The sequence below is a fragment of the Falco punctatus genome (assembly GCF_963210335.1).
Source record: "Falco punctatus genome assembly, chromosome: 1".
Classification (NCBI taxonomy): domain Eukaryota; kingdom Metazoa; phylum Chordata; class Aves; order Falconiformes; family Falconidae; genus Falco; species Falco punctatus.
This window is the reverse complement of record NC_137580.1, coordinates 126373969-126401074: the sequence shown is the minus strand read 5'-3', so window position 1 is coordinate 126401074 and position 27106 is coordinate 126373969. Positions and strand designations below refer to the sequence as shown.

Here is a 27106-nt window from a genome sequence, read left to right as displayed (position 1 = left end):
GCACCAGACCAGCACCAAACAGCAAGGGGAGGCACTGGAGGAAGGGGACACCTGAACCTGGAGGGGAGCAGGCTGCTCAGGGGGCCAGTGACAAAGGTGCAAGGATGAGAATAATAAAAGAGCAGAAATGAGCAGGCACACACAGAAGCAGGAAGTGAGGCTGGGCTGGGCTCTGAGGCTAGGAACAGAAGCTCGAGCTAAATGCAAAGCAAGATCGAGTTGGCCAGCAAAAGGATGCCAGCTGGAGCAGCAGGAAATAAGGAGGCTCCTCTGTTTCCAAAAGCACATTTCTCCCTCTCTCTGAGGGGGAGAACCACCTCGGCTCTGAACTGTGTAACACTTCTGCGCGAGAGCCGAAATCCCCAGCGGAGCAGGGAAGTAGCAGCCACGGGACCTGGGGCACAGCAGAGCAACAGCAGGCTTCAGACTCACAGCTCCAGCACTTCTGCCCACGAAATTCCTCTGCAGAGAGGACAAGAACCTCACAAGTACCAGAGATTAACCATTCTGCAGAGCAGGATTTACAGTCTGCCACAGGCCTCCTGCTGCACCATTACCACACACCAGGCACTTAGGATTTTACTGTGAGTTGAGGGTTTGTCCCTTGGATAGCGAGTCCCCACCACAAGTCAGGAACATGCAGTCGTCAGTGGAGTCTCACAGAACCAAGGCACATTTGTAGCCCAGGTCAGCAGCCAGCAGCAGAAGCCAAAGAGTCACAGTAGCCCTTCAAAAAGCAAGTTCAAAGGTGCAGGCCAAGGCAGCCAGCTGCTCCTGGCCATACAGGAGCATCTTACCTGCTGCTCAAAGAGAAGGGTGTTCAGCGCCTGTCTGCACGGGAGAATCATCATCGGAAACCCCACAGCTACCGACATCATGAATCCCACTCGAATCATCTCCGTCACAAGGTTGGAAGGGAAGTTCATTAGGACGTTCCCCGCAATGGCTTCAGTGTAACTCACGTAGCCAAAGAAGCCCACCTGTGCGGCAGGAGGGGAGGTGAGTGGAGGGGGTTTGACTCCAAAGCACATTCACATCTGCTCTTTACAAAAGGGTGCAGGACAGCAATCTCCCACGAGTTAGGACCAGACAGCCAAGGAGGGAACGCGGGGCCACCTCCACAGAGAACTTGCCAGCAGCCCCAGCTGCAGCACCCCCAAAAGCTGAGAGAGGCGGTTAACAAACAGTGGGACCTTCCTAAAAGCAGAGGCAAGTTTGTCACCAAATACAGGGGCTTTCACTGCAGCCAGGGAATGCTGCCACTGCTCGTGACACAGAGCGATGACACTCTGCTGCCAGGCCCACCGACAGGCCCCTGCAACAAAGGAGGGGCCATAACAATTCCCCACAGCAGCCCAGCTCATAGGACAAGGCTCTTCTCAGGAATTATTAACTGAGTTCTATTAACCGGTGCTTTATGAGGCATAACTTTCTTCATATCTTTCCAACTGCAACAGGCTGAAAGAAGCTCTCATAAACTCTGGGCAGCATCTCCAGCTCCAGGAAGGGCCCTGGAAGGCAGAGAGTAGGCTGATGCGCATGGAAAAGCGGGGTCTCCATGCTGCGTCCACCCAAGGAAATGGGCCATGCTGAAAATTTGGACTCTCCAAATGCCTCCTGCCCTGTTCGGTTCATCATCTCCCATCTAATTTTGCTTTCAGCAACATGACTTATCTTTCAGAGTAAATACAGATAAGCAGAAACCAGCCCCAGCTGAAGATAAATCATCATCCCCGTTGCCCCTCCAGAGTGTGACTTCTGGCAAGGAAAGAGAAGGGGAAGTGTCTTACCGTAATGTAAAAGGTGGTGACCACGTTTAGGGAAGAAGCGAATATGGAGCTCATGATTTTAACAGATGGCTCATCCAAGCTATCATAGGTAGGCAAGACCTGACTGTAGAAAAGGGTAAATTATTTAAGGAAACCTTTTGCAGAGAGAGAAAACCCCAACCCCAGCATGTTCTCTGCCTCAGCCCAGCAGCAAAGAATCCCTGACACCTTCCCCCTATGGAGCATAAACACTCACTGCTATTCCACAATTTATATTGCTAATGCCAAGAGATTTCAGAACACTCATAACTTTAAGTGTTGCAAAAATATTCCTGCTCTCCCCACCCCACCACGTGGAGCTAAACGTGTGATGTAAACATTTTGGTTCAAAAGTGTTGCAAAATGAATGACCGTTTGTTCCAGTGAAACACCAGTGGCACCAGGCCAGGCAGCGCATTGGAGATTATTGTTCTTGGAGCTCTCTATGCTGATAATTAAAGCAACGCAGTGTTTACAGAGTAAAAGCAGGAAGAAGGTTAGAGCATCACACTGTCTAAAAGAAAAGTTAAACAAACAAAACTAAATGCAACGCCTGTAATATTTCAGCACTGCTGCTAGAGCCGAGTTCATAGAAAGCTGGGAGAACCAATAACACGGGATTTGGGGTATTTACAGACTTGGAAAGCATGTGGAATGTACTTTTTGACATCAGGTGCATATTTTAGCAACTCATTAACCTCTTGTTACTTAAGTCAAGTGGCTACACTGTGGCTTCACATTACTGAAGTAACTCTCAGTAGAAGCGGGGGGAGAACCCAGTGAGATGGGAAGGGGGTATCCCCAGCTCCAGTGGGCACAAAGCCATTAACAGAAAGTGTGTCAAACTGAGGCCAAGCAGAAAAATCCTTAACCCTTAATCCCTTAACATCACACGGTGCTGCACAAAGGAAGCTGAGCACATCGGCTCACAGGAACCTGCAAGACGCACAGGGTCGGTGAATGCAGCACCATGACAGCCACTTACTGGCAGGGAGCAAGGAGAGCAGCCTCTCCAGGAGTCTCTCCATTCTGGAACCTCCATCAGATTAACCGACTATGTCCCAGACCTCCCACGAGGGGAAGGGGGCCAGCCAAACATCCAGGCACATGAAGGAGAAGAAAGGAGGGAAGCAGAGAGGTTCTGCAGTGCGTGGAGTGGCACAGCCAGGCCAGGCTCGTGTTAGTGCAGGAGCAACAGCAGTGACATGGGGACAAGCGCCATGCAAAGTCCAGCAGCACCCAGGACTCCTGCCATCACATGAGGGCACCCGTTTGGCCAGCTTGGGTTTGGAGGACCAGCACTGTGTCCCTCAGGCCCCCACAACACGCTGCTGGGCCCTCCTGACCATCGCCAGCTCTCAAGGCGGAGCACGAGGACAAGAAGCATGCTGCAACAAGCAGCACGTCCTCATGCTCCAGGGTTTCTTTTTAAGCAGAAAGACTGCACTGAAGGCCAGCAAAGGAGCAGGGATCCTTCCCCACGTTATCTGTTACACACCTCAAAGAGGGCCCAAGGCTCTTGAGCAGAGAGCAGGCAAGTCAGCACAAGCATTAAGAGCGGCCTTGCTTCAGAGACAGCCAGAGCTACCTCAGGGTACCTGTTCTTCACCTTCACTGTAGGGAGCACACCTCGTACAGGCTCTCTGAGCCTGGTCCTAACTCAGCCCACAAGGAACTGATGCTCACAGGGGCAATGAACAACAGCCTGACTTTTATTACCCCTGTGAATTCAGCATTTTTGCATCCATCTGCACCAGAAGAGCCATCTCCAGAAATTAGAAGTTTTCTCCTGGAAAGCTCTACTGACTCCTCTAAGTAGAGGGTTTAGTGACCCGACCAAAGTCATGCAAGGAGGCTACGGCAGCGGTAACCCTGGAGTCCTTGCACTCCCAGCTCTCAGCTCCACAGCAAATTTCCACGCTGCATAACTGTAGAGGAGTGACCTACTTTGCAACTTCAGCAACAACGGGATAGCTTTTAAAGAGTGAAAGTTATTGAACTCACAAGTAAAGCAGGGTCAAGTTTTTCAAGCTAGAATAATAGTGCATTTATTTGTCTTTACTGTATGTTGCATTTATGTGCTGAAGGGAAAGGTTCTCTGCTTTATGTTAGAATCATTTATTTTTCAGAAAGGTGATTCAGAGGTTAGCAAAATTAAACCTGCCTAGCTGAGAATAACACGCTTATAAAGGTTGCCTGGGCTGGGGACAGTGTATTGCCCTGATGCTTGGAAAAAACACATAGCTTTACGTTTGGCTTGCCACGTAAGTGCTGTAATGGAGCCTATGTTTAGGTATGCATACACTGGTCCAGATCAAATGATTTCCCTGTATTTCCAACTCCCAGCAAAATTGTGCTGGGTACTGTGTGGCTACCATAAGAAAAAAAAAACCACTGGAATTTAAGAACTCTAAAATGTTAACAAGGTAAAGCTATAAAAGAATACAATTCCCTTCGCCAGTTGTAATGGAGACATTAAACAGCAAGACTGGAGCGTGTTCGGGTAGGAACTGAGCTGCCAAGAGAGCCGATAAGTGGAAAATGATGATTTGGATCTTGCATGTGGGTGTAAACACAGCAGTCTGAACAAATTTTATCTGTCACATTCATTTACTGTTGGCATGCTACCCATTTGCTAGAACTACAGGGGGGAAAGCCCAACTCTGCCAGCCTTCCAAATGAGGATGGTCTTTTCCGTGTCCACATTTGGATTTACACTTCTATTTAAAGTCTGTTACTATTCTGGCCAGGCACGTATTGCTCACTTGCCATTTTGGTGCAGAAGGTAATGCTGCTAGAAACATGAAAATAGCCTGGTCTGCCACTGCGTCCTTCCGCGTGCCAACGGAAGCCCTCGTTAAAAGCAGGTAACTGGAAATGCGCGAACAACTCTCCAAAGTCAACAACTGTGCAATCTTCCAAGTATTCTCAAAGAAATGCGGGGAAGCAGAGAGCAGCCGCGAGTGTACACTACCCCACGGGGGGCCCTGTGGCCATTAGGCAACATGGCCCTGCTGCCTTTCCGGGTGCTAAATCATTCCCTTCAAGAAACAGGGGAAATTCATCACTTACGCAGCTGTACCAGAAGCAATGTGCGTTACACTGAGGATGTGTTTGGCCCAAATGATCTTGTGTTGCTCAAGTACAATAACTCCTAAGTGAAATATAACTCCCTCCCCCATCTAGGTAACAAAAGGGTCACAACTGAATGAGATGCTGTACTTCAGTGGGCTGTAAAATATTTTGATTAAAATAAAATAGGAAACCAGATGGTATCTGTCCCTTGCAGATCCTCATGACCCTCTGCCCTCACAAAAACTCACTGCGCACCACAACTGCCAGAAGCGGGAATGGCAGGTACTTACGACTGACAGGCAAAAGACATGCCAAAGATGGGGATGCAGCGAAAAATGCCCTCCCAACGAGTGTAACTAACTCGCTGCAGCCACTGCCCGCTGAAGAGGCCGTGCTTGAAGGACGACAGCACAATCTGTAGCCAAGAGAAAGAAAAGGGGTTAAGATCCAACCCAAAACAACTTCATGGCAGCAGTAACGCCGGTGCTGGGATAAAAGGCAGCACATGGCAGCTCTGCAAGGAACGGCTTACGCTGCCTACCACAGCCCAATCTCTGTTAGTCAAATTCCCCAGCTCCCCACCCCACCCACACACTTTATTAAAGCTCCCAGCAACCTCCAAGGGCCCCTTGCCACCAGCGATCCTGGGGTGTATTTTAAAAGATCTGTGACATTCCCCCCCTCGTTTGATGCCATCAGACATCATAGCACGCACCAGGGTGGAACAATTTCCACTGACACATTTAACTGTGAGAATTATTGTTTCCAGCAACTTCTTTTGCACTTTTTAAAACACGTTTTTAAATCCGAATGGGAAGTGACATTTGCCTTGGAGAATCCTGTTCAGCGGAGAAAGACAAAGGTTGCTAAAACAGGACTCCACCTGCACACTGCTGCTCCAGAGCCATTTAACACCAGCTTACCAAAGACAAGGATAAACTTCATGAAAACAGGGGGAGCGAGGCACCCAGATGAGGCCAGGGGAGCTCTTTTGCCATTGACGGGGAAACTGGCAGGCATTGGGTTGCACAGGAAACAGAAGGTAAATATGTCTGAATGCCTGTTTATAATATCGCCTGAATGGGGGTTTTCTAATCCCCAGAGATTATGTTTTAGTGCAGCCAACTCATGAAATGTTGTGGTTTTCTTAAAGACACAGCTCCTGCAACATGGCAGTTTTGTAAAACACTCATTTACAGTTTCCAGCCTCCTTGCAGAGGCGAGCTCAAAAGCATGACCCAGCGCAACCTACTAAAAAAGGTTAAGTGGAAATAATTTCCACACTTCCCTTTTCTTCCTTTTGTTTCAGCTCTTCCAGTCCTGAAATCTGGGAGAGACAGGGCTGGGGCGCCATCAGCAAACCACACGAACATCCGTGAGGTCATTGCTTGAAGCCATTAAAAAGCAAGTGAAAGTCTCCACCTCTCAGTAAATGGTGCTGTACAACGGGGCTTGGCCAAGCCAAAGCAGGCCAGCTTTAGGTTACTCTCAGCTCGCCCCACTTAATCTAAATAGTCAAGAATCCATTCACCTCAGGGAAGAAAAGCTTTCCCAGAAACAGCTAAGAATAAGTATACACCATGTACCGGACTTAAGGCTTTACGAAGTTTTCCATGCTCAAGAAACAGAAGTGCTGGTGTTTAACAAATAAAACTACTTGCAGCTTGAAAGACATTAACCATCAGCTGCAGAAAAGCATGCAAAGTACATGCGTGAGTTCTTAATGAAAGCTGCCTTCCCCCTACAGATTAGAAACATCGAGGTTTTCAAGGCAAAACACTAACACATGATGAAAGTCCTTCTGCTTCCAGGCACCCTTCCCCACATCTTCCACCCTTTGATTCAAAGTTCAGAGCCCTAAATTGTAAGACACCAACAAGCAGAAAAAAACACAACTCGACTTGCGGTTTATTGTTATTTGTGCCACCACAGTCCCTAGCATGTGTAATAGCTTACAGACCCACTGGCCAGCTCCCACAGCCGGCACCTCCCCACCTCCAGAGCACAGGCACCCAGATCACTCGTTATGCCCAGCACTAATTATCAGGAAGGATATTTTAAACACGAGCCTGCACCTGCAGCTGTCCCAGCGGGAACATCTGTGTTAAAACAACAGGAAAACAGCATTCCCAGCGTCAATACTCACCACGAACATGAACACCGTGTAAAAGATCAGAGCCATGGCACTGAAGGACTGTATGGAGGCCATCATGTTCCTCTGGAGGCTCAATGGAAGTACAATGCACAGGGAGACAGCAAAGAGCAGGACTATCCGGAAACTGCCTGACACCTGGAAAAGGGACCTGCATAAAGAACTGGAGCACAGAGGACACTCAAAACATCCCACCAATTAGCTAATCCTGAAGTGGTTCATTTTTCCAGAGTGAGAAACAATGCAAAGCCAGGATTGATTTCACATAGGAAACTCTGCTTCTGTACGAATTTCAAGATTTGATGCTGAAAGCTTGCCATTTCTTGGGCCAGGTCTGTGATTAGCTTATACAGTCACTGGGTGCCACTGTTGCTCTACACAGTGCGTGACAGGTCACAGAATTGTTTAGGTTGGAAAAGACCTTTAAGATCATCGAGTCCAGCCGTTAACCCAGCACTGCCAAGCCCACCACTAAACCCATCCATCAGTGCCACAGCTACACGTCTGTTAAATACCTCCAGGGATGGGGACTCCACCGCTTCCCTGGGCAGCCTCTTCCAGTGCTTGACAACCCTTGCGGTGAAGAAATTTTCCCTAATATCCGATGTAACCCGCCCTGGCGCAGCTTGAGGCTGTTTCCTCTCATCCCATTGCTTGTTACCTGGGAGCAGAGACCGACCCCCTCACTGCAGCCTCCTGTCAGGCAGCTGCAGGGAGCGATCAGGTCTCCCCTGAGCCTCCTTTTCTCCAGGCTGAACCCCCACAGTGCTCCCAGCCACTCCTCATAGCACTTGTGCTCCAGCCCCTCCCCCAGCCCCGCTGCCCGGCCCTGGACTCGCTCCAGCCCCTCCACGTCTGTCTTGAGAGCGAGGGGCCCGACACTGACCCCAGGACTGGAGGTGCAGCGCCAAGCACTGGGGACAGTCACTGCCCTAATCCTGCTGGCCACGCTGTTTCTGATATAAACCAAGATGCAGGTCCACCCTGAAGTGGAAGTATTTGGGTGTGTGTGGTGGTGTGTGTGTTTAAATCCAACATAAGCTATTTAGGTATTTTCATGCAATTAAATAAAAACTAAACTTACTTGGGAGACAAGAGATTGAAGTCTTGAAAATTCTGATCCAGAAAATTAATCAAAACCTCACATTGGTATTTATTATAGCAGAACACTCTGAAATGCTTGGAAATATTTAATACCTAATTTGGCTGCAGCCACAACGCATCTTTTTAACTTCACAGTCCCTTAATCGGAGCTTAGCAGCATCAGGCAGAGCAGATAACAGCTTCGCCAAAAATCTTTCCAAATGTCCATTTCGTTTCCCCGCATGGCCCTCACACCGGCTCCAAGTGCTGCCGCTCGCAGCCTGGCTCACAGCCCTCCGGGACCAGCAGCGAGAGCCTCCTGCCCACGAGCAGCACCTCTCACCACCTCTCGCCACTGTGCGTCCTGAGCCAATGCCGGGCTCGCCACACAGCTCATTTTATCTTAAAGAGGAGGCAGACACACACTAACTTTGGCCACCAAAACAGCAAGGGGCAGGACAAAAATCCCTCTTAAACTACAGGGCTGCAAGGGGGTGAGAGCTCGGACAAAGGAACTGTCTGCCACTGCCCGTTGGGGGAGAAATTAAGAGAGGAAGCATCATCTCCCCCAGCAACCTGCTCCAGGTAATAGAGACCAAGTTAAAAAGAATTCCTTTGTCAGAAGAGCCTTACTGGAGGCTTTACACATCTGATTGCTCGCCACGGGTCCGGGCTGCCAGGACTTCATAGAGCTAAGTGCTCTGTGCGCAAGGCGTGCCATTAAAGCTCACCAGGAGATGACCCCAGAACACCTCGTGGGCTGCTGAGCATGCTGCTGAGGCAGGACATTCTGCTGTATCTCAGGCACACACACCTCAATGAAAGAAGAACTGGGACCACTGTCTGCATTGTAGATGTGATCCCAAGAGGAATTATTTACCTGAAATCCAAGCAGCCGGGCAAAGAAGTTGGACCCCAAATCACCAATGACAACATAGAAAGCAATACAAGTCCCCAGCATCAGCCCAATCATGCTGAAAAAAAAAAAAAATCACACACAGGTTAGGAGGCTGTACTTTGCATAGCCCTAGAGGACGAGGCTTTGTTAATGCTAAGGGTACCTTAGAAGCAAACACCTGGAGGCACTGCCTGGGGCTGCTGTAACCAAGCTCAAGGCAATGGGGCCCCCACCGATGACACGCGAGCAATGAGAACACCACTAAGTGCCCTGTGTGGACCCAGGCTACGGCTCATATGCTGGGAGGAAGAGACATCCCACATACACCACAGCTGCTGGTGAAGGATTAAGACAAAGTTTTAGCACCAGCAAGGTCTTAAGGGCTACACACGCGCACAACCGCAACAGCTGAAGATTGCTCAGGACCCTACTGCACCCCCAGGACAGTTAGACAGAAGCAGCTCAAAGGTCACACTTAAAGCAACTTACAACCTTGTGCAGTTGCTCGCTTGCGTTCAGAGGCAGAGCAGCCTCGGCGTGCCTTGCTTCAGCTTACACCCACCCTCTAATACAACTTCCTGGCAAGTCACAGTGGAGAGAAGCCCCTAATTTTGCTGAACCCACACTGAAAACAACATTTGGCAACGAGTAGTAAAGCAGGTTTTCTGTCTATAGGGATAGAGCGGGCTGCAAGCTCGCTCTCACTGCTGTACCAGCAGGCTGGGCGTCCTGAAAGGGAGGACCGTGCTTTTATCCAAGAGAGAAACCAGATAATCTCCATCCACACCTAACATCTTGGCTAGGGAGGCAGCTCTGGTAACAACCCGTGCATGGGTTTAACTGCTGTTCAGAGCCACAAAAAAAAGCAAACCTTGGAGATGGCAAGAACTCCTTTATTTCTTGGAAAAATGTTTAAAAGAATCAGCAAGAGGTTCCCTCAGCCCCTTGCCCCACAGCAGGGTCCTACCATGAAAGTCTTAATACCAAATCGGCTCTCAAACTTCTTTCCACAAAATGGACCACAGCTTAATGAAAAGATTGTCTTATGAACTGCTCCTCCTCCCATTCATGATTGCACGGACCACTTTCCCTCCCAGTTCCAATTATATAACATCCCCGTGGCAATTACAGCAATTGCTTGCATGGACAAGTAACATCTGAGAAATATTCTGTGTATTTTTAGCGTTGTGCAGCAGTTTGCAGCTGGAAAGAGGGAAGGAGCCAGCACCACTGACTGGCCTGGGCTCAAGCCACCTCCACCAAAGAAACTCTGCTGGAAAAAGCAGCGCTGTGACGATGTCCGATCGCCCATCACAACTGCTGAATGAGACCTGCGGGCAAGCTGCTACTTGCATTGGGGAACCGGAGTCTGTCCTGAAATGCAGACAGGATTTCCCCCGCAAGGCATCTCCTAAGGCTGGCGTCTCGCAGAGGAAGGCAGCGCCCGCAGCGAGGAGCGGGCAGGACCAGAGCAGCTGAAGTGTGGATCCGAGGTACGGAGCGCTCTCCCTCCCACTAACTCACAGCAATTTTGGCAGGGATTTCACCCCTGGAAAACGGCCACGAGTGACATGCCCATGATTTCATAGCACACACAGCAGAGTGGGAGACAAGTTCACTCCCCAGCTTCTGTGCTCCCACTGTCTGGAAAGCCCTCCTGTCTCCACACTCGGGAATGGGTGGGAAATGCTGAAGGCAACACCTGTGAGCTGTGCTTAGGGCATCTCACACTCTCATTCAAATTCTAGGTGGCAACGAAGACTTCTGGGACCAGAGAAGGCAACGGGATAAGAAACAAGAGCGCACCAAGGACACAAGAGGCTACGGAGCAGTATTTTTCATTAAAGAAAACCAAACTGTTCAAGCTTTAAATAAACAGCAGATTACCTTGTTTCCACCAACATTTTTCCCGCTTTTCCATAGGCGTGAAATGCTGGCGTAAGAGAAAAAAAACCAGTTGTAGTTAGTCAAAGAAAGGTCCAGAATGTGGCACACACGCCAAAAGGGCAGTATAGCAAGAACCCACCAATGTTGCGTTTTGGGGCTGTTTCCCCTGCCCGCCCTCTCACTTTCTTTTTCAGACATGCCCTCTGAACATTGAAAACCACATAAGACAGGAACAGAGATGAGGAAAAGATAGAAAGCAGGTTCTTTTTTTTTTTTCCTATTTGAAAAAAAAAAAAAAAGAAAAAAGTAGTGTGAAGTAGCAGTCACACATGGCAACCATTAAAAGAAAGTCAGTGCGGAAGAGAAAATATGCATGTGTAAGATGCTGTGTGGCAAAAAGTTACTGCAGTGCAAAATTTCAATCAAACTCTCATTTTTATTTTTATCTTCCCACTGTAACTGGACTGCCTGACATTGCTGGATGGGAGATCTGAGATGGTGCCCAGAATGTTCAATCCCATACCCAGAATACCCAGTACTCACAACCCACACCAAAGGGCTGCTGCCAAGAGACTTTTTTTTTTTTTTCCCCTCCCATACTTGGGTTGTAGCTTGTAGCAGAAAATGATCAGTAGTCTTTAAATCATTGTGTTTTTTCTTAAAAAAAAAAAAAAAAGCCAAGAAAACTCCGCTTGTATTTTTAGATCTGACTGGGTAGAATGGGAATTGAAACCTCCAGTTCCAAACACAGACCACATTGCCCGATTCTGTCAGTCTTTAACTGCAGAGGTCCAACACAAAACCAACCCCCTGGATTCCCCTTTGTCTTCTCTCAAGGTACAGCACACATTCCTGGAGGCTGCCAAAAAACAAACTTTATTCACTTCTGGAAGCATCTTCTGCTATTTTAAATATTAACTTACAAACTGTTGATTTCTTTGGACTCCACTTGAGCTAAATATTGAGGAAACATGATGTTCTCCCACAGAATGAGAAAAAAGCATGGCAGGAGACCCACAACAGAAAAATAAACCAGAGCTGTTATGTGGGGTAGCACTGAAAATAGCTGATGGCTCAGTGACAGACCGGGTGGAACAGCCACCACCAGGCGCGCTGCCCGAGTGCGAAGAGCGGCCGCAGCACTTCGGCCTCCAGCTCTCACCTCATTTGGGACCTCATGGCCATAATGGGGAAAGGCAACAGCCCTTAGGAGGGTCAGTGACACAGCCAAAGGGGCAGGGATGAGAGAGAGAGGAACCAGCAAGAGGGAAACATCCCTCCTGGAGATTGGGTCATTAACCAGCCAGCCTCCAGAAGGACCCTGCTGCTGCACTGCTCCTGCAAGCTGCTTTTTCACATCACACAGAAAGGTGGGCATCCGGTAACAGCTACAGCTGCCGGCGATCAGCTAGGCCAGAGATGCTGAGAAACAGTCACTCTCCTTGGCTGTTCCGAAGTGACGTTCTAATGAGAACAAGCCTTCAAACATTATGCCAGATGTCCCCATCCGGGGACACGGGAAAAATTGGATCCTTTATCTTCTCAAGGAGGAAAGAGACGATGACTGTAAAACAAATTGTACAGTCAAGCATCTTCAGAACGGGATCTCTAGAAGCCTAACAAGCTGGGCAGAGCTGAATCTGCTCAGTAATTAGACAAGCTCTTTTAAAACAAGCATGTTTACTAGAATGGGCAACCTGCATTTCAGCACTTTCCTCTGCAGGGAGCAGAGCCGAGCTGCCTCCTGGGGATGTAGTGCACAGCCGACAGGGTTGGTACCGAGCACATAGTCTGCAAAGACCCAGGTCACTTTCAGCAGCTGTAAGGGGAGGCATTAACTCATCACCCCGTAAAAGTCTGTCTGGGAGCTGCATCCCACTTCCTTCCTTGTCCACACATCTGCCCAAGGCCCTTCCCTGCCACACAGTGCAGGAGAACAGGGGTGGAGAGCAAAATATTTTTAATACCCAACCTCTTCAGGCACACAGCGCTGCCAAGCGAAGAAGTCTGGGTGAGATATCAGCCTGTTACAGCCCTGGCTCTTTTGTAGCTGTAACGGTCGCTCTCAGTGTTCCTCCGGAAGGGACTGGCTGACTGAAGTTAATTTGCAAAACTTTCTTACATCTTTCAGCACTGCCAAAGCCTCCCACAGAATCAGCTGCAGGGGCTGCCAGGATCTCTCGCAGATGTACCAGGGCACAAGCCCACGGTGACAAAGACTGTCTGTGTGGAGCTGCTCAACCTTGATGCATTAGGATGCATTATAGGAGCGTTGCCTTTCCTCTCAGGGCTGTCCCTCCCGGTGGCACCTCTCCCAGGGCAGAGGGAGGGAGCAGAGGCATTTCTTTCAGCACCAGCATTTGTGTGCCAGGAAGTTTAGAGGCATTACTGGCCCTCTGTGTATTCGAGCCCCTTGGCTTCAGAAAGTGCAGAGGATCCCTTCTTCCTGGGAGACGCTCCAAGGTGGAGGGGACTCTCTGTACTTCAGGGAAGCAGTACACAAAGACGTGTTGTGAGGGGGCAGGGAGAGGCAACCCGACCGAGCAGCTGGGCTGGAGTGGTGGGGCCAAGTCAGATGCTACCTGGGGGCCTCCCCCTTCCCTCCAGCATCACAGGCGCAGCCTCCGAGACCACAGAACTTCTTGATCTTTTCAGTTACTAGCAGATATAACTTGGCAGAAGCCAAAACGTGCAGCCCAGCAGCAGCACCTCGGGCACTCTGAGGATGGAGGAAACTCATCTGTCAACAACACAGTCAGTGAGTGAGCCATGCATTTCTTCAGCTCTTTTACCAAGGGCAATGCCAGCCACCTCTCTCCTCCCCCAGAGAAATAAGGGAAACAGAGTAAAAGAAGACTTTTCCTATCATTTCACAAGCCAGAGAAGAGGACTGGAACCCAATCACCTCCTCCTGCCCCCCCAAGTCAGTCAGAATCAGAAGAGAGGTCACAAGCAGAGGCCAACCCTGGCGCCAGTGCAGAGGCGATGAGCTCCGAGGAAGAGGGCTGGCAGGCTCTGCCAAAACCCCACACATGAATCTTGGAGATGTTTTTATTTTCTTGGCCACTTGGAACCTTGTGGGCTGTTTCCTCTCTGCTCTGCCATAAACGCGCACACAGCTCAGATCCAGGCAGCCCAAGCTCCATGCCAGGCTCTCGGCTGGCAGAACCCGATGTCCTCAGCAGCACACTGGGTGGGGAAGCTCGTGGCTTTCTTGCCGAGACCAATAATTTACACCAGACACCCACTATGCCAGCTCCCGAAAACTTGGGTTTTGATCAGTCAGTGCGGCATCTCCTCCCCTGCCCTGCAGAGTCAAAACAATTCTGTGCCTATTAACTTCACTGTCAAGAGCAGAATTAAACCCTTGCTTTCCCCTGGGGATATGGGGCGGTGGGGAAGAGACTGACAGAGGAAAACAACAGCAAATTGAAAGCTACTTCAAGAAACTATTTGCTATTCCAACAATATCAGTATGAACGTTGTAAATTAAGAAGTCAAACTGCAGCTTAAAAAAAAAACCAAGCCCTAGAGCTGAGAATTCTCACCAAGGCCAGGGTAGGTCCTGCGCTTGCTGAGGTTGGCCGATTTCACCAGGAACATGCAGGATTGATGAGTCATCCAAGAACAGAAAATCAGCAGCAGAGCTCCCAGGACAATGCCGCACTGAAACGGGAGAAGAGGTGGGGGGGATAAGACAAGCGCAGGATGGAAGGCTAGCCATTCCACACAGCCCTGCTGCCATCCCCTACCACCCTCGGGTTCCCTCACACATTTCCAGCCACGCATTTGCCTGTTAAGGGAGTTCCCCTGACTTTGGAGCAGCTGGGATAAACATGACGTACAAGCTCTATTTCATTCTCTCCGCAGCTCAAGGATGACACAGAGCAGACACCTGCTTCCCACAGCTTCCAGCCACACCCATTCAACCACCAGAGAGTGAACTGGGAGCTGTCTGTGGAGCAGAACTTCCCCCGCTCCCCTCACTGATCCCCCAGCGCTCCCCGCAGCTCTCAGCAGCTTCACACAGAGCAAAGAGCGCTCCTAATCCCGAGGTGCAAACTCCGTTACAAATTTATTTAGTAAGAACTATTCGATAGCATAAACAAATTCCCAACTCACTCCCAGCGCTGTCCTGCCTCGCTGGTTCTCATGTTTGCAGCGGGAGATGTTAAATACCCGGCACTTTTTAAGCAGGTGACTTTAAACAGGCACAAGTAATGCCAGATGTTAATCACAGCTGCCTTTTTTCTGCTGTATTTAAAGCCGGTGCGGCCACAGGGATGGTGGCAGCTCCTGGTGAGGGGGCACAGCTCAGGGTGACGGCTCAGCAGCTGGTTTGTGAACGCCTCTGAGCTGACCCATGTGTATCATGTGTATCGTGTGGATAAATCCTTTAATTTTTTTCCTTTCTGCTCACGAGAAAGGCAGAAATTATTACCGGGACACCTCCTGACACAGAAAAACACACGGTTTGGTACAAGAGCCTCTGATCTCGGTCTTTAGCGTTTCCTTCATCGACCATGCTCTGCAAAACCGAACCTCGCAATCGGGCCTCCCCCCGCCCCCAGCCTCCCGGGGCTGCCGCAGGGGCTCCGAGCTGCCCGGGGCACGGACCCACATGCCCGGGACACCAGCAGGACCCCCCTGCCCGCCCGCTCCGTTTCCTGAGACCCGCCGGTACCCGGCCCCGCCAGCCCCTCCCGGGGACGGCGACGAGGGGCCGAGCGGCCGGCCTCGCCGCCCCGGGGAAGCGCCCCCGGCACCGGGGGGGGGCGGCGGCGCGCTCACCTGGCGGAAGCAGAAGGGCACGGTGAGCACGCTCACCCCCACGATGCTGTTCACCACGTTCATGATCAGGCCCCAGTTGGAGCCCGCCGCGGCCGCCGCCGCCGCCATGGCCCGCGGGGGAGCGTCCCTGCGGCGGGGTCCCAGCCTGCCACCGCCACCCGCGCCCCCGGGGGACTCCTCAGCCGCCCGTACCCGCCATGGCGTGAACCAGACCCGCCCCCACCGCCGGCCCCGGCACCGGCCACAGCGGCACTTCCGGGTTCCGCTGCTCCGCTGGCGCTTCCGGGTAGTCGAGGGGCGCGGGCAGAGAGAGGCCCGGGGCAGAGCGACCCCAAGCCGGCTACTCCTGCCGCCTTGGCGGACCGTGTCCGCTGCTCCTGGGAGGGCTGGGGCGGGAGTGAAACCGGGATGTCCCCCTGCCTGGGGGCTCCCCCGAGAGCCGGGCACACGCACGGCCATGCCGGCAGGCACATGCGCGCGCAAAGGCACATGCATGCACAGACACACATCCATGTGCACGCACACATGCAGATGCACACACACGCATGCACGTGCACGCACAGATGAACGTGCATTCACATGTGCCCACACCTCTGCGTGCATGCACATGCACAAACACGGGTGGGTGTGCAGAGCCCTGGGTGCACATCTGGACACGTATCCAGCTGTGAACGTGCAATGCATGCAACAGGTCTGGTCCCCATCCTGGCCAGAGTGGTCCCCAACTGCGGCATGGCTGTGGCCCAGTTTGGCTGCAGCAGGCTCCCCCCAGCAGCCCGCTCCTGGGGGGGTCCAGGCACCCCAAGGCTCCTCTCCTTGGGCCCTCGCGGTGTGCAGACCACCAGCTGTGGGTGCTGCCCCCTGAGTCCCCTGTCATGGCTGCCTCCCACGTGCAAAACTCCACCGGGCACCCGCATGGCCACGGCAGCCATGAACCCAGCACCCAGGGGCTCCCTGCTGCCAGCATCTCCCCCTGGCCCTGACCACCTGCCTGCTCACCATCCCCTGAGCAGGAGAAGGCAACAAGAGAAAGAAAATCAAAGGAAAGATGCAGGGGGCTCTTGATGGCTCCCCAGGACCACGCACCATGGCAGGTCGGCGCAGCACATGCCAATGGCATGCTCCCGTTGGAACAAAACACGGCGCTTGTATAATTTGCAGCAATTGCAATGGGTAACCGCAGGAATTTGCTCTACAAAGGTTTGCAGGGAGGTGAACACGCCTGGCTAATTCCCTCCAGGTGCCGCATGGGCCCCGGGTGCCGGCAGTGGTAGCACCAGCTGTTTCCCTGCGCCAGGGCCATGCCCACGCCCCTGCGTGTCCCTGGACTGGGACTGGGGTGCCCTGGGGCTGTCACTGCCCTGGTCTGGAGAAGCCACATATGTGGCATGTGTGGCATGGGATGCAGTACCTGGGCATAGAATGGGGTCCAGGCATGGCACAGGGTGGGGGCTGCAGGGGAGGGGAACCCCTATGTGCTGGGGGGGGTCCCCCTGTGCTCCCAGGAACACGCAGCAAGGGCCGTGTGCGTGTCCCCAAAAGCTGCCACAGCCCCAGATCCCACGCACAGCCACCCCTGGGGCCAGCACAGCAGCGTGCACACCCATACCCACATGTGCAAATGGACACATGCACCTGCACACCCACGTGTGCAGGCACCCCCATACACACATGCAAACCCACAGACAAGCGTGCACATGTGCACACATGTGTATGCACACTACAGCGCCCCAAGCACCCCCACAGCCCCATCCCAGCTCCCACTTGTTGCCCCAGGCTGGGGGCGCTGGCAGGGGGCTGGGGCCAGACATCCCCCACCCATGGGTGCCTGAGCACCCACCATGGAGGGCAGAGCTGCCACCAAGCGCCTGCAGCAGCCACTCACTGTGCAGGGGAGGGAGAGCACCTCGCTCATGCACCGAGGAGACATCTGCAGTGAGTTAGAAGGGAAATCATGTTTATCCAATTAGTGTTACATGGCCCCTAACTCAACACTGGCAGAAAAAAGGGCTCAGGTGGCTTCGCCACGTGTGAGCAGCCGCCAGGAGCCCGGCCAGCGCCCAGAGCTGGCTGGCCACGAGCCCCCGTGCTGCGGGATGGGGGTGCTGGGGGAGCAGCCCCCCCTTCCCCCCTGCAGCCCCCAACTCCATCACTGGCACGGGTGAGCGAGCGCCAGTGCAGGGACACGGGGCGGCAGGGGGCATGGTAGCTATGGCTCCTTGCCCCCACGCTCGCTGGCACGGCGGGCACCGACACTGGGTCACGGCATGAGTGGAGCCACTGGGGTGGGTGGTAGGACAGGCTGAGGATAGCTCGGAGCTGCCCAGCACCCCACACACTGCTGTCTGTGCTGCCAGGACAATGTGTTTCCAATTGCCCTGTCCCCAGCCCCACTGAAATCCAAACCACCTGCGGCCGCTCGCCTGCAACCCATCAGCTCCCAGCTACCGAATAAATGGATCGCACGCAGCCCCATGCTGTGGGTTGGCCACTGCTTGCTGTGGCACTGCTGCAGGTACAGACAGCTGTCCCTTCCCAGGATGAGCCTGGGGCTGGCATTGCCTGCAGCCCCCTGGGGCAGATGCTGCCTATGCCAGGTGGTCTCCAACCTGCCCCTGGGAACATTGTTGGCATGTGCATCTGCTCCAAAAATAGCCCATTCCTTTGGTGGCCACCAGCACCCAACTGCCAGCATCCCCTCGTAGTGCTGAGGGGCAGCCACGCTCTCCAGAAAGGCACCGTCCGCACCATGCAGGACTCTCAGGCTGGCACCAGGGCTGCACCCCAAGTTGGTGCTGCGTGCTGCTCAGGGCTGTGGGGATCCCCGACCCCCCTCCATGGTGCCAGGCTCAGCCGGGGTGAGCCCCTGTTGCTCACCCTCACCAGCATCCTCATGCACCTTGCGGGGGTGGGGGGGATGAGTGCCCCCACCTCAGCCAGCCCACCTGGTCCCCCCAGCACCAACAGGGGCTCAACATGCTGCTGCTCAGCAAATGGAAAAGGTGACGGGCTGCGCAAGGGACAACATAATTAGGCAAATAAGGACTAAAACAAAAGCAGGCAGACCTGCCATAGCATGGGGGGGTTGGGGGCACCCCACAGGCACCTGCCAGAGCTGCTGCAAAGGGCAATAACCACCAGCCCAAAGGGCTCCTCGTGAGCCAGCAAATATATTTATGGCTCCCAATAACTGCCTAGTATTGCAGCAGCGGCCGCACGCTTGCTGCTGCCTTCTCCGTGGGGTTATTTCATTCCTCACCCTCCCCAGCAGCCCCAGGAGCAGCAGCTCCAGCTCAGCACCTTGCCCTCCTCCTGTGCCACTGCCCTGGGGCTTGTCCTGCTTGTCCTGCCCGTCCTGAGGAACCAGGGTTTTCTTGAGCCCCTCTGATGCCTTCAGCTGCTCGACAGCTGCTACCAGCCCGGGGCCAAATCCTGCCTCTGGCATGAGCCAGGGTCTCTATCCATCCATCTGTCCATGTCTCAGCCACAGCTGGACGACCCCCCCCCAGCAGCACCAGGGCTCCTTCCCCACTGCAAATGTGTCAAAAGCAAACGTAAAACTCCCTGGAAAGTGCTGAAGCCCCCTGCACCCCAAGGAGTGTCGCCAGCCACTGGCACCAGGAGATGCCAGCCGGGATGGGGACTGGGACAGTGGGGCTGCACTGGGGGCCCCCAGCCCTGCCTGGCTAGCACAGCACACGGCATCGCAGCTCCAGCGGGCTCCTGGGAGCTGGCAGCAGGTGAAGCAAGGCCCTGCTTATTGCATTAGCCTGAGAGAGGAGCGAAGCTGGTGGCAGCATCCCCACTGTGGGGTGTGCTGGGAAGCCCCCGTGGCTCAGAGCCTTTCCCAGCCCTCTGTGATGGCCCAGATTCCTCCCACCCAGATTTGGAACCATGGAGAATAAACAGCCCCAGAAGGCTGCTGGAGCCACAATTACTGTAATTAGAAAAGGTGGCTTAGGGCTGGCTGGGGATCCCACATTGTTTTATGAAAATGCAAACCCCCCCAAGGGGTCTGGCAGCGGTGGATGCTGAGCAGGGGCTGTGGCTTTGTCTGGTGCTGCTCCGTGGGCACACATGCACCTCCACGCATGTGCACATGTGTGGATGCATGCACACATACACCGCGCTGAGCAGAGCCGGACAGAGGCACATTCGCAGCTCTCACAGGAGATGATGTCCCAGAAAAAGGGACAGGTTTGCCTCTGCCCAGTGGGATGCCAGTGCGGGAGCTGCCACCCCTGCCCCACCATCCCACCTTTGCTCACGGATGTTTTTTGGCAAGGATCTGCCCTGGTGGCAGTGCTGGGTCGGGGGGCTGTGCCACAGCATGCCAAGGGGCTCCCACAAACCACCCAGGGCACAGGGCTGCTCTTCTCCAGGGGAGCCCCCCCCCCCCGGCATCCCAGCCCTCCCCTCCCTGCCAGGCAGCTTCCCTGGGGCCAGGGGAATGCAGCAGGGTGGGGGTGAGTGTGTCCCAGCGCAGGGTCCTGGGCGGAACGGGAATGCCCTTCCTAGGCAGCGCCCACCCACACCATGGCCCAGAGGTGGGTGCACCTGAGGGTCTGCACCCACGCAGCACCCAGTGTCCCCCCTCCCTGCAGGGACCAGCACCCACCGCCAAGCAGCCCAGGGCTGCTCTGCTCCCCGCTGCAGCCGGCCCCGATGACAGATGTCTGGCAGAGCCCAGGAACAACCCGGCAAGTATTTAAAAACATAAATTAAAACAAATTGCGTTTTTATATTGCAAATAAGGGCAGTTTTATCGGTTTTATTGCATAACAACCATTAATGAAGTGCAGTTTCAGGCACCTTAATTGCTCGGAGACTAAAGTTCAATCCATATCTCCGGCGCAGGCTGGAAGCCGCCATGTGTCATGCGAGTACCTGGCAGATTGGAAATGTAAATGAATTTATGGTCACTATTAGGAAAATGGAGGAGACGGACCCGATTTATCCAGGCGATTTATCCGGGCGAGAAGCAGCGTGGGCTAAACAGCACGAGCTGTCCCGCGAGGGGGGCAAGCGGCTGCTGCGGCGGCCCCCCTCCCCGTGTCACCCCGATGTCCTGGCATGGGAGCCGTGGGGCCGTGTTCCCCAGGCCATAGGGGAAGCTAGTGCTGCCCGGGCCGGAGGGACATTGTGGGGCCGTGCAAAGCCCTGGGTGGCGCGTACGCACGGGATGCCCCCCCCCCGCCACAGCCGTACACTCGTGTCTGTGCCAGGTACGCAGGGTGCAGCGTGGGGACCCACCCGCGGCGGAACACGCAAGTTGCTGCAGAGGAAACCTGGGCCCGGCCCCACGCGAGCCCTTGCGCCACCACACCCACACGTACCCACGCGTACCGTACGCTCCGGGTCTTACCGGGCCGGGCCGCTCCTCCCGGCTGGGCTGCCGCTGCAGCGTAGAATGCGCGCCACGGGCGGGGGCGAAGCCCCCGATGGACCCGCCCCTCTCCTGGGCGCATCAATGAGCGCGCCCCGCCCCGCCCCTTATAAGGCAACATGCGCGGCTCCGGGGGCGGAGACTACCCGTGTCCCTCCCTCCTCCCTCATCCCGCCCCCTCGCCGCGGTCCCGCCAATCAGAGCGGCGCACTGGGCCCCCCGCGGGCGCCGGCCTTTGTTTGTGGAGGGCGCCGAGACCAATGGGTGAGCCGCAGGGGGAAGGACGGGCCAATGGGCGCGCGGGGTGAGGGGAGGGGCGGGGCGGGGTAGCCGGGGCCGGCCCGGCCACGTGCGTGCGGAGCCGCCACCGCCGAGCCCGGGGACACGGAGCCGCCCCGGGGACACCGGGCAGGCCCAGCACGGGCCGCGGCCTCGGCGCTCCCTTCAGCGCCCCCCGGGGACACGGGGCAGGCGGGGCTGCGGCCGTGGCGCCCCCCCCAGCCGCCCGCACTCGGCAGGGTCGGTTTGTCGGCGGGGCCTGTCCTGGGGTCACGGTGCTCCGGACACCCTCGCACCAGCCCTCACACACCGGCAGCCCCACTCGCCCGTTGGATTGGCCCGATGGGCTCTGGGCAGTAGAGCCCAATGCCTTGCACCCTGCCGTGCAGCTGGAGCTGCGGCACGCGTAGACCCCAGATGGGACCCCCAGCCCCGTGCTGGTATGTCGGGGCCCAGCTGTGCCGAGCGCCCACCGCCGGAGGGGAGCAGGGGGACTGCGGCTGCGGCAGGGGGGGGCTCCCAAGGGGTGCAGAACTGGCTGCCCGGGTGTTGCTGCCCACGCCGGGGTTGTGTCCAGGTGCTGCCGGCCCCTCCTCAGTCATGAGAAGTTTCTGGCTTCCCAGGTGGACCCGGCAGGGTGGGAGGGCTGCCCGATGCCGGACCACACTCGTGGCAAAGCCGGTATGCCAAGTCATGGCCAGGCTGGCAGCAGCGAGATGCTGGCAGCAGCAAGATGAAGGTCGTGGCCAGTTTTACTGTCCCAGGCCACTCCCAGTTTCTGTGCTTGGTGGTTCCCGTCCCCTCCAGGGCTCCAGGACACCGTCACAGTAGGGGCCCAGCTGTGCACCAGCCACAGCACTGCCGTGCCAGCCCAGGGGTTGTGGTGGCAGCTGGTGATGGCCAGATCATGAGGTGCTGCCCCCCCGCTGCAGGTTTGCGGGGCTCTGGCTGCACTTCTTGCCCTCCTCCCCACATCACCCCACCGTGAGCCGGCAGCTCGGGGCCCATGCGGTGCCGTCAGAGCCCAAGGAGGAGCCAGCTGCCCGTCCATCCACCTGGGCCTGCCAGGCTGCCCAAACTGCGGGCAGCTGCACCGCAGCAGCCGGGCAGCTGCAGTGTCACCGGGACCGGGGCAGGCAGGGACACCGGTGAGCCCCGAGCCGGCACTGCCACATTCTCCATCCGGTGGGAAAGCGCCGGTGCATCTCCCCTGGCTCGGGGAGAGAACAAAGGAGGGCATCTGCGGCAGAGGGAGTGCCGCTGGATGCGCTGCAGCGCGGCTAATCCACCCCGCGCCCTCCTCGGGGCCCCGGCACACCCCGCTGCCGCCGCGCCCCGCCGCAGCACCCCGCACCGGCCGCACTGGGTCGGAGGCCCCTCAGCCTGAGAGGCCAGGGCCGTGCAGAGCTGGGGGAGGGGGCCCGGCCTGGCTCCGCCGCAGCCCCGCAGCCCGGGCCTGCCGCCCTCGCTGCTCGCCCTGCCATGTGCACTGTGCCGCGGTAGTGTTCACCCTGGCTAATGCCGCACCATAAAGGAGACGTCTTACATTAACGACTTTTGTCACCAAAGTCATTAACATAATAGGACTTTCACATCAAAATTGAATATTAATGCTACACCCGGCTGCGGAGCGAGACAGATAATTGCTCTAATACATTTTCCAGTAGGATTTTCACATTGCAGCAGCAATTGCATTAGCAAACCCGATTATTACCACGGCCGATACAATGGGACAGTCAATGGGAGTTAAATTCCTTCCTCTTTCCTTGGGACCCCAAAGCAGCCGTGGTTCCATGCCCCCCGCTGCCCCCCACCTGCAGAAACTTCCCTGGGCCACGGGGTAGGGGGCTGGTATCCCTGGGCTGGGAGCGGCGGTGACAGCAGCACTGGGCTGCCTCTTCCCTCTGTGCCTGCAAACACGACCCTTGGTCGCAGCCAGCCTTGCAACACGCTGGCAAACCCCGCAGCCAGCTGGAAACCCGCCTGCCCCGAGTGCCAGCAGGCTGAGCTGCCCGCGTTGCACCATGTTGTGCCATGCCATGCTGTGCCGCAGAGCTGCAGGATGCACTGTGCAAGGGCAGCAGTGCGGTCCCATGGGCTAGGGGGTCCCACCACAGCCAGGGAGGCCAGGGAGAGTAGGGGTGCTGCTCCAGCCCCCTTTCCGAGGGGGTTCAGCTGCTCCCAGGAGGATGAAACACCGAAACATCCAGGTCGAGGTGCCAGTGCACAGGCTGCAGCCTCCTCACTGCACTCCCAAACATGCCCAGGCCAGAGGAAGACCCCCACAGGACAGGGAGCACCCTGCCTGCAGCCCCTGCCACTGCCCCCATTCCTTGGGGTACTCTCTTGCCCAACCAAGGGTGCCTCCGTGCTCAGGGTGCTCTGTGATGGCACGGTGGGGCACAGGGCCAGTGCTATGGTGCTCCCATGGTCTCATGGGCACCATGCAGGCATGCACAGTGCTGCAGGGCAAAGCCCAGGGGCTGCATCAAGGTGTGGCCCATGCACCCCAGTGGGAGCGGCACAGTGCAGGGCTCAGGGGGCAGGCACTGTGCATGCACACAACAGCACCGAACCACAGGGATGAGCACCGTGTGTGCACGCAGCAGCACAGGACTGCAGGGATGAGCACCATGCACACATGCAGCAGTGGTGCAGTACTGTGGGGTGAGCACTGTGCATGCATGCAGCAGCAGTGCAGGGCTCGGAGCCCTGCAGGACCCATGCAGCAGCAGCTCCAGGGGTGCTGGGAGGGGCAGTGAGCTCGGCTGGCCCTGCTGCCCATTGTCTCCAGTCCCGGCCGGACACCCCAGGTGCAGACAAAGATAGCTACAGGGGTTGGGGGGGTGGGCATGTGAGGGGGCGTCATTAAACTCCCTTTAATTGCACTCATCTGAGCTCGCTTCATTGATCAGCGATGCTCAGGGAGCACACGCGGTGAGGGCTGCCCCCCCAGCCCAGGGATGCAGGCTCAGGGGTCCCCCACTCTCTGCTCCACAAGCCCCTTCCCAGCTGGCCCCAGGGCTTTCCCTGGCTCCTTCCCACTCCCACATCCCTGGGCGGGGGGAGGGGGAGGGAGGGGAGAGCCCCACAGCCGCTGTTTGGATTTTTGGTTTTCTTTGGCAATGAAGCAGCTGTCCCCCTGCCGTGCTCCCCTGCCACCGGCAGCCGAACAATGTGCTGGCCCCCCGCTGCCAGGATGCACATCCCGCTTCTGCTCCACGCAATTCCCCGTGCTGGGATAATCTGTAACGGTATCAATCAAGCCTGAGCCCTTTCCCGGCCTTTCCCAGATGGCAAGAGATCCAACCAGGATGCTTTAGCGTGTTTCCCAGAGCGCAGTGGTGGCGTTGTGCTGTGGCTGGGTGCTGCCGTGCACATCCACGGGAGGCTGGTCCCCAGGCAGTCAGGATGTGGCCAGCCCCGCTCCCCATCGCTTACCCGGGAGAGCGGGAGCCCTGGATCCAGCCGCAGCGCTCAGCCTGTGCTGGCCAGCGGGCTCTGCTCCGCAGCTACTCCAAAACACCAAAGGGAAAACGATCGAGGAAGCAAAAGGAGCTTTTTGGGGCGTGCAGGGCGGGGGTGTGCCGGGGCAGCAGGGGTCCATCGGCCAAGAGACCGCAGCCTGGCCCCCACCTCGCTCCTCACAGGCTGGAGGGGGAACCCCCGCTGCAGCGCTGGGCCTGTGGCACTGTGGTCTCCCCGCCAGCACCATGGCCGTGGCAGAGGCTGGTGCAGCTGCCTTCGCGCTGAGGGTGTGATCCTGCGTCCTCCATGTGTGTCCCTGCGCATCGCTGCCACGCACCAGCCCATGTGTCAGGCCTGTGCCCCGCGGGGCTGCTGGCTGTCCCCAGCCAGCTGTGCCCATGTCCCCTTGCCAGGGTGCAGGAGCAGGCTGTGTCCGTGCGTCCCGCTCTGCGTAGGGCTGGCCGTGCCGTGGTGTGGCCACGGTGCCGGAGGGTCCCCGCGGGCTGCACTGCATCCCCTGGCCACTCACCCTCCTAACTCAATTGTCGTGCTGGCATAATGAATAGCGCCGTTGTAATCTAATAGCTTTTACAAGTTATTTGTATTTATTTTAGTATTTTCAATCAATTATGTCCTTCTGTTTAAAAAAAAAAAAACACCTCCGCAACCGTGCAGTGCTATGGCAGGGACCAGCAGTGGCAGGCACTGCCAGGCCCCGCTGCTCCCAGTACCGGCCGCGGCCTCCCCACCACCTGCTCGCCGCCCTGACTGCTGCACCGTTCCCCTGGCCCCCTGCATTGCACAGCCTCTCCGTGTTGCACTGCCCCCCTTGCACCGCACTGCCCCCCTTGCACCGCACTGCCCCCCTTGCACCTTGCATTGCGCGGCTCCCCAGCATTGCACTCCCCCCCTGCACACTGCTCGGCCTCCTAACAGTGCCCCCCGGCCACTACAGGCCCCCCAACATTGCACTCCCCCCTCACCTTGCACCGCACGACCCCCCAAGTATTGCAAATCCCGACGTTGCATGCCCCGCCCCCCCCGCACACACAGCCCAGCACTGCATCCCACCCACGACACTGCACAACCCCTTCACCTTGCACTGCACGGCCCCCCCATTGCACACACACCCTACCACGTTGCACGGTCCCCCAACACTGCCCGCCCCTTCACCCTGCACCGCGCGACCCCCCAGTATTGCAAATCCCGCCACACTGCACCCCCCCACATCGCACGGCCCGCTAGCATTGCGCCCCCGCCATTGCACAGCCCCTTCTCCCTGCGCCGCACGCCCCCCGCAGCATTGCAAACCCCGCCACAGTGCACATCCATTACACAGTCCCTTCCCCTTGCATCGCACGACCCCCCAGCATCGCGACCCCCCCACACATGGCACGTCCCCGTAACGCTGCACCGCACGCCCCCCCAAGCATTGCGTCCCCCGCCTCGCACGCCACCCCCCGCGCTGCACACACAGCCCAGCATTGCACAGCTCCCCCCCGCCCCGACCTGCTGGCAGCGCGGCGGAGTCGGTGCCTGGCTCCGGCCCGTTCCCCTCTCGCCGCCGCCTTTGATCGCTGCCGGCCCTCGGGGTCCGCCCGGGGACCGGTGGTTGTAGGAAGGGGGGCGGGAGGGGGAAGCCTAGAAACTGCCCCCGGTTCCCCCCGTCGTCGTCCCCCCCCCCCCATCAGGGGCCTCCTTGAAACTGCGCGCGGGGCTCGTCATCACCAGTCGGAGGGGCCGGCCAATCAGCAGCTTGTTTACACTGCATGATTGACAGCGGGCTGGCGGAATGCCAGCCAATCAGCACGCGAGGGCGGGGTTGCGTTGCAGCGGGGGTTGCATTGCACCGGTGCAATGCAACCCCCGCTGCAACGCAACCCCGCCTGCGCCGCAGTGCGCATGCGCGCTCCTCCTGGTTCTTCCCACCCCTCCCATTCATCCGCTGGGCTTGAATTAGGCGCCGCCACTTAACGTCGTAACCTTCGTCGCTTTCTGATTGGCAGGCGCCTGGCGGGGCGCCAGCCTATTGGAAGGCTTTTCGGCGTGACGCGTCGCCGTGCGAGGAAGGATAGAATAAACCGGGGGGGGGCGGCATGCATGTTAATGGACGGCTGGGGCGCGAGCGCCGCGCGGCGGCCAATCACGGCGGGGGCGCGCGCGCGGGCGCGCGAGGGGCACGCGCTTATTAGCATGCGGGGCGCGTCGCCCGGCGGAGTGCGCGGCGTGAGCGGGGAGGCGCGGCGGGGTCCCCCCCCCCCCCCCCCCTTTCCAACCCC

The 27106-nt window shown here is 56.5% G+C and overlaps 1 protein-coding gene and 1 long non-coding RNA gene across 2 annotated transcripts in view; both read right to left on the bottom strand.

The window, feature by feature from the left end:
* The window catches only part of SLC38A10 (solute carrier family 38 member 10), a 38943-nt gene extending 22775 nt beyond the window's left edge, over nt 1-16168 (bottom strand). Inside the window, exons 1-8 of the mRNA XM_080375076.1 lie at nt 15695-16168; nt 14452-14569; nt 10904-10949; nt 8999-9092; nt 7030-7173; nt 5174-5298; nt 1791-1893; nt 798-980 (exon numbers count right to left, since the gene is read on the bottom strand). Of these exons, the coding sequence (XP_080231202.1) occupies nt 798-980; nt 1791-1893; nt 5174-5298; nt 7030-7173; nt 8999-9092; nt 10904-10949; nt 14452-14569; nt 15695-16153 (1272 nt within the window). The 5' untranslated portion in view covers nt 16154-16168. The remainder of the gene's footprint in view (nt 1-797; nt 981-1790; nt 1894-5173; nt 5299-7029; nt 7174-8998; nt 9093-10903; nt 10950-14451; nt 14570-15694) is intronic.
* A 6743-nt stretch (nt 16169-22911) lies between these two features.
* Nucleotides 22912-27075, bottom strand: LOC308058836. The gene is made up of 2 exons (XR_013925997.1): nt 26337-27075; nt 22912-25377 (listed from the first exon to the last, which is right to left on the bottom strand). It is a non-coding gene; the product is annotated as an uncharacterized lncRNA (long non-coding RNA).
* Between the last annotated feature and the right edge of the window lie 31 nt (nt 27076-27106).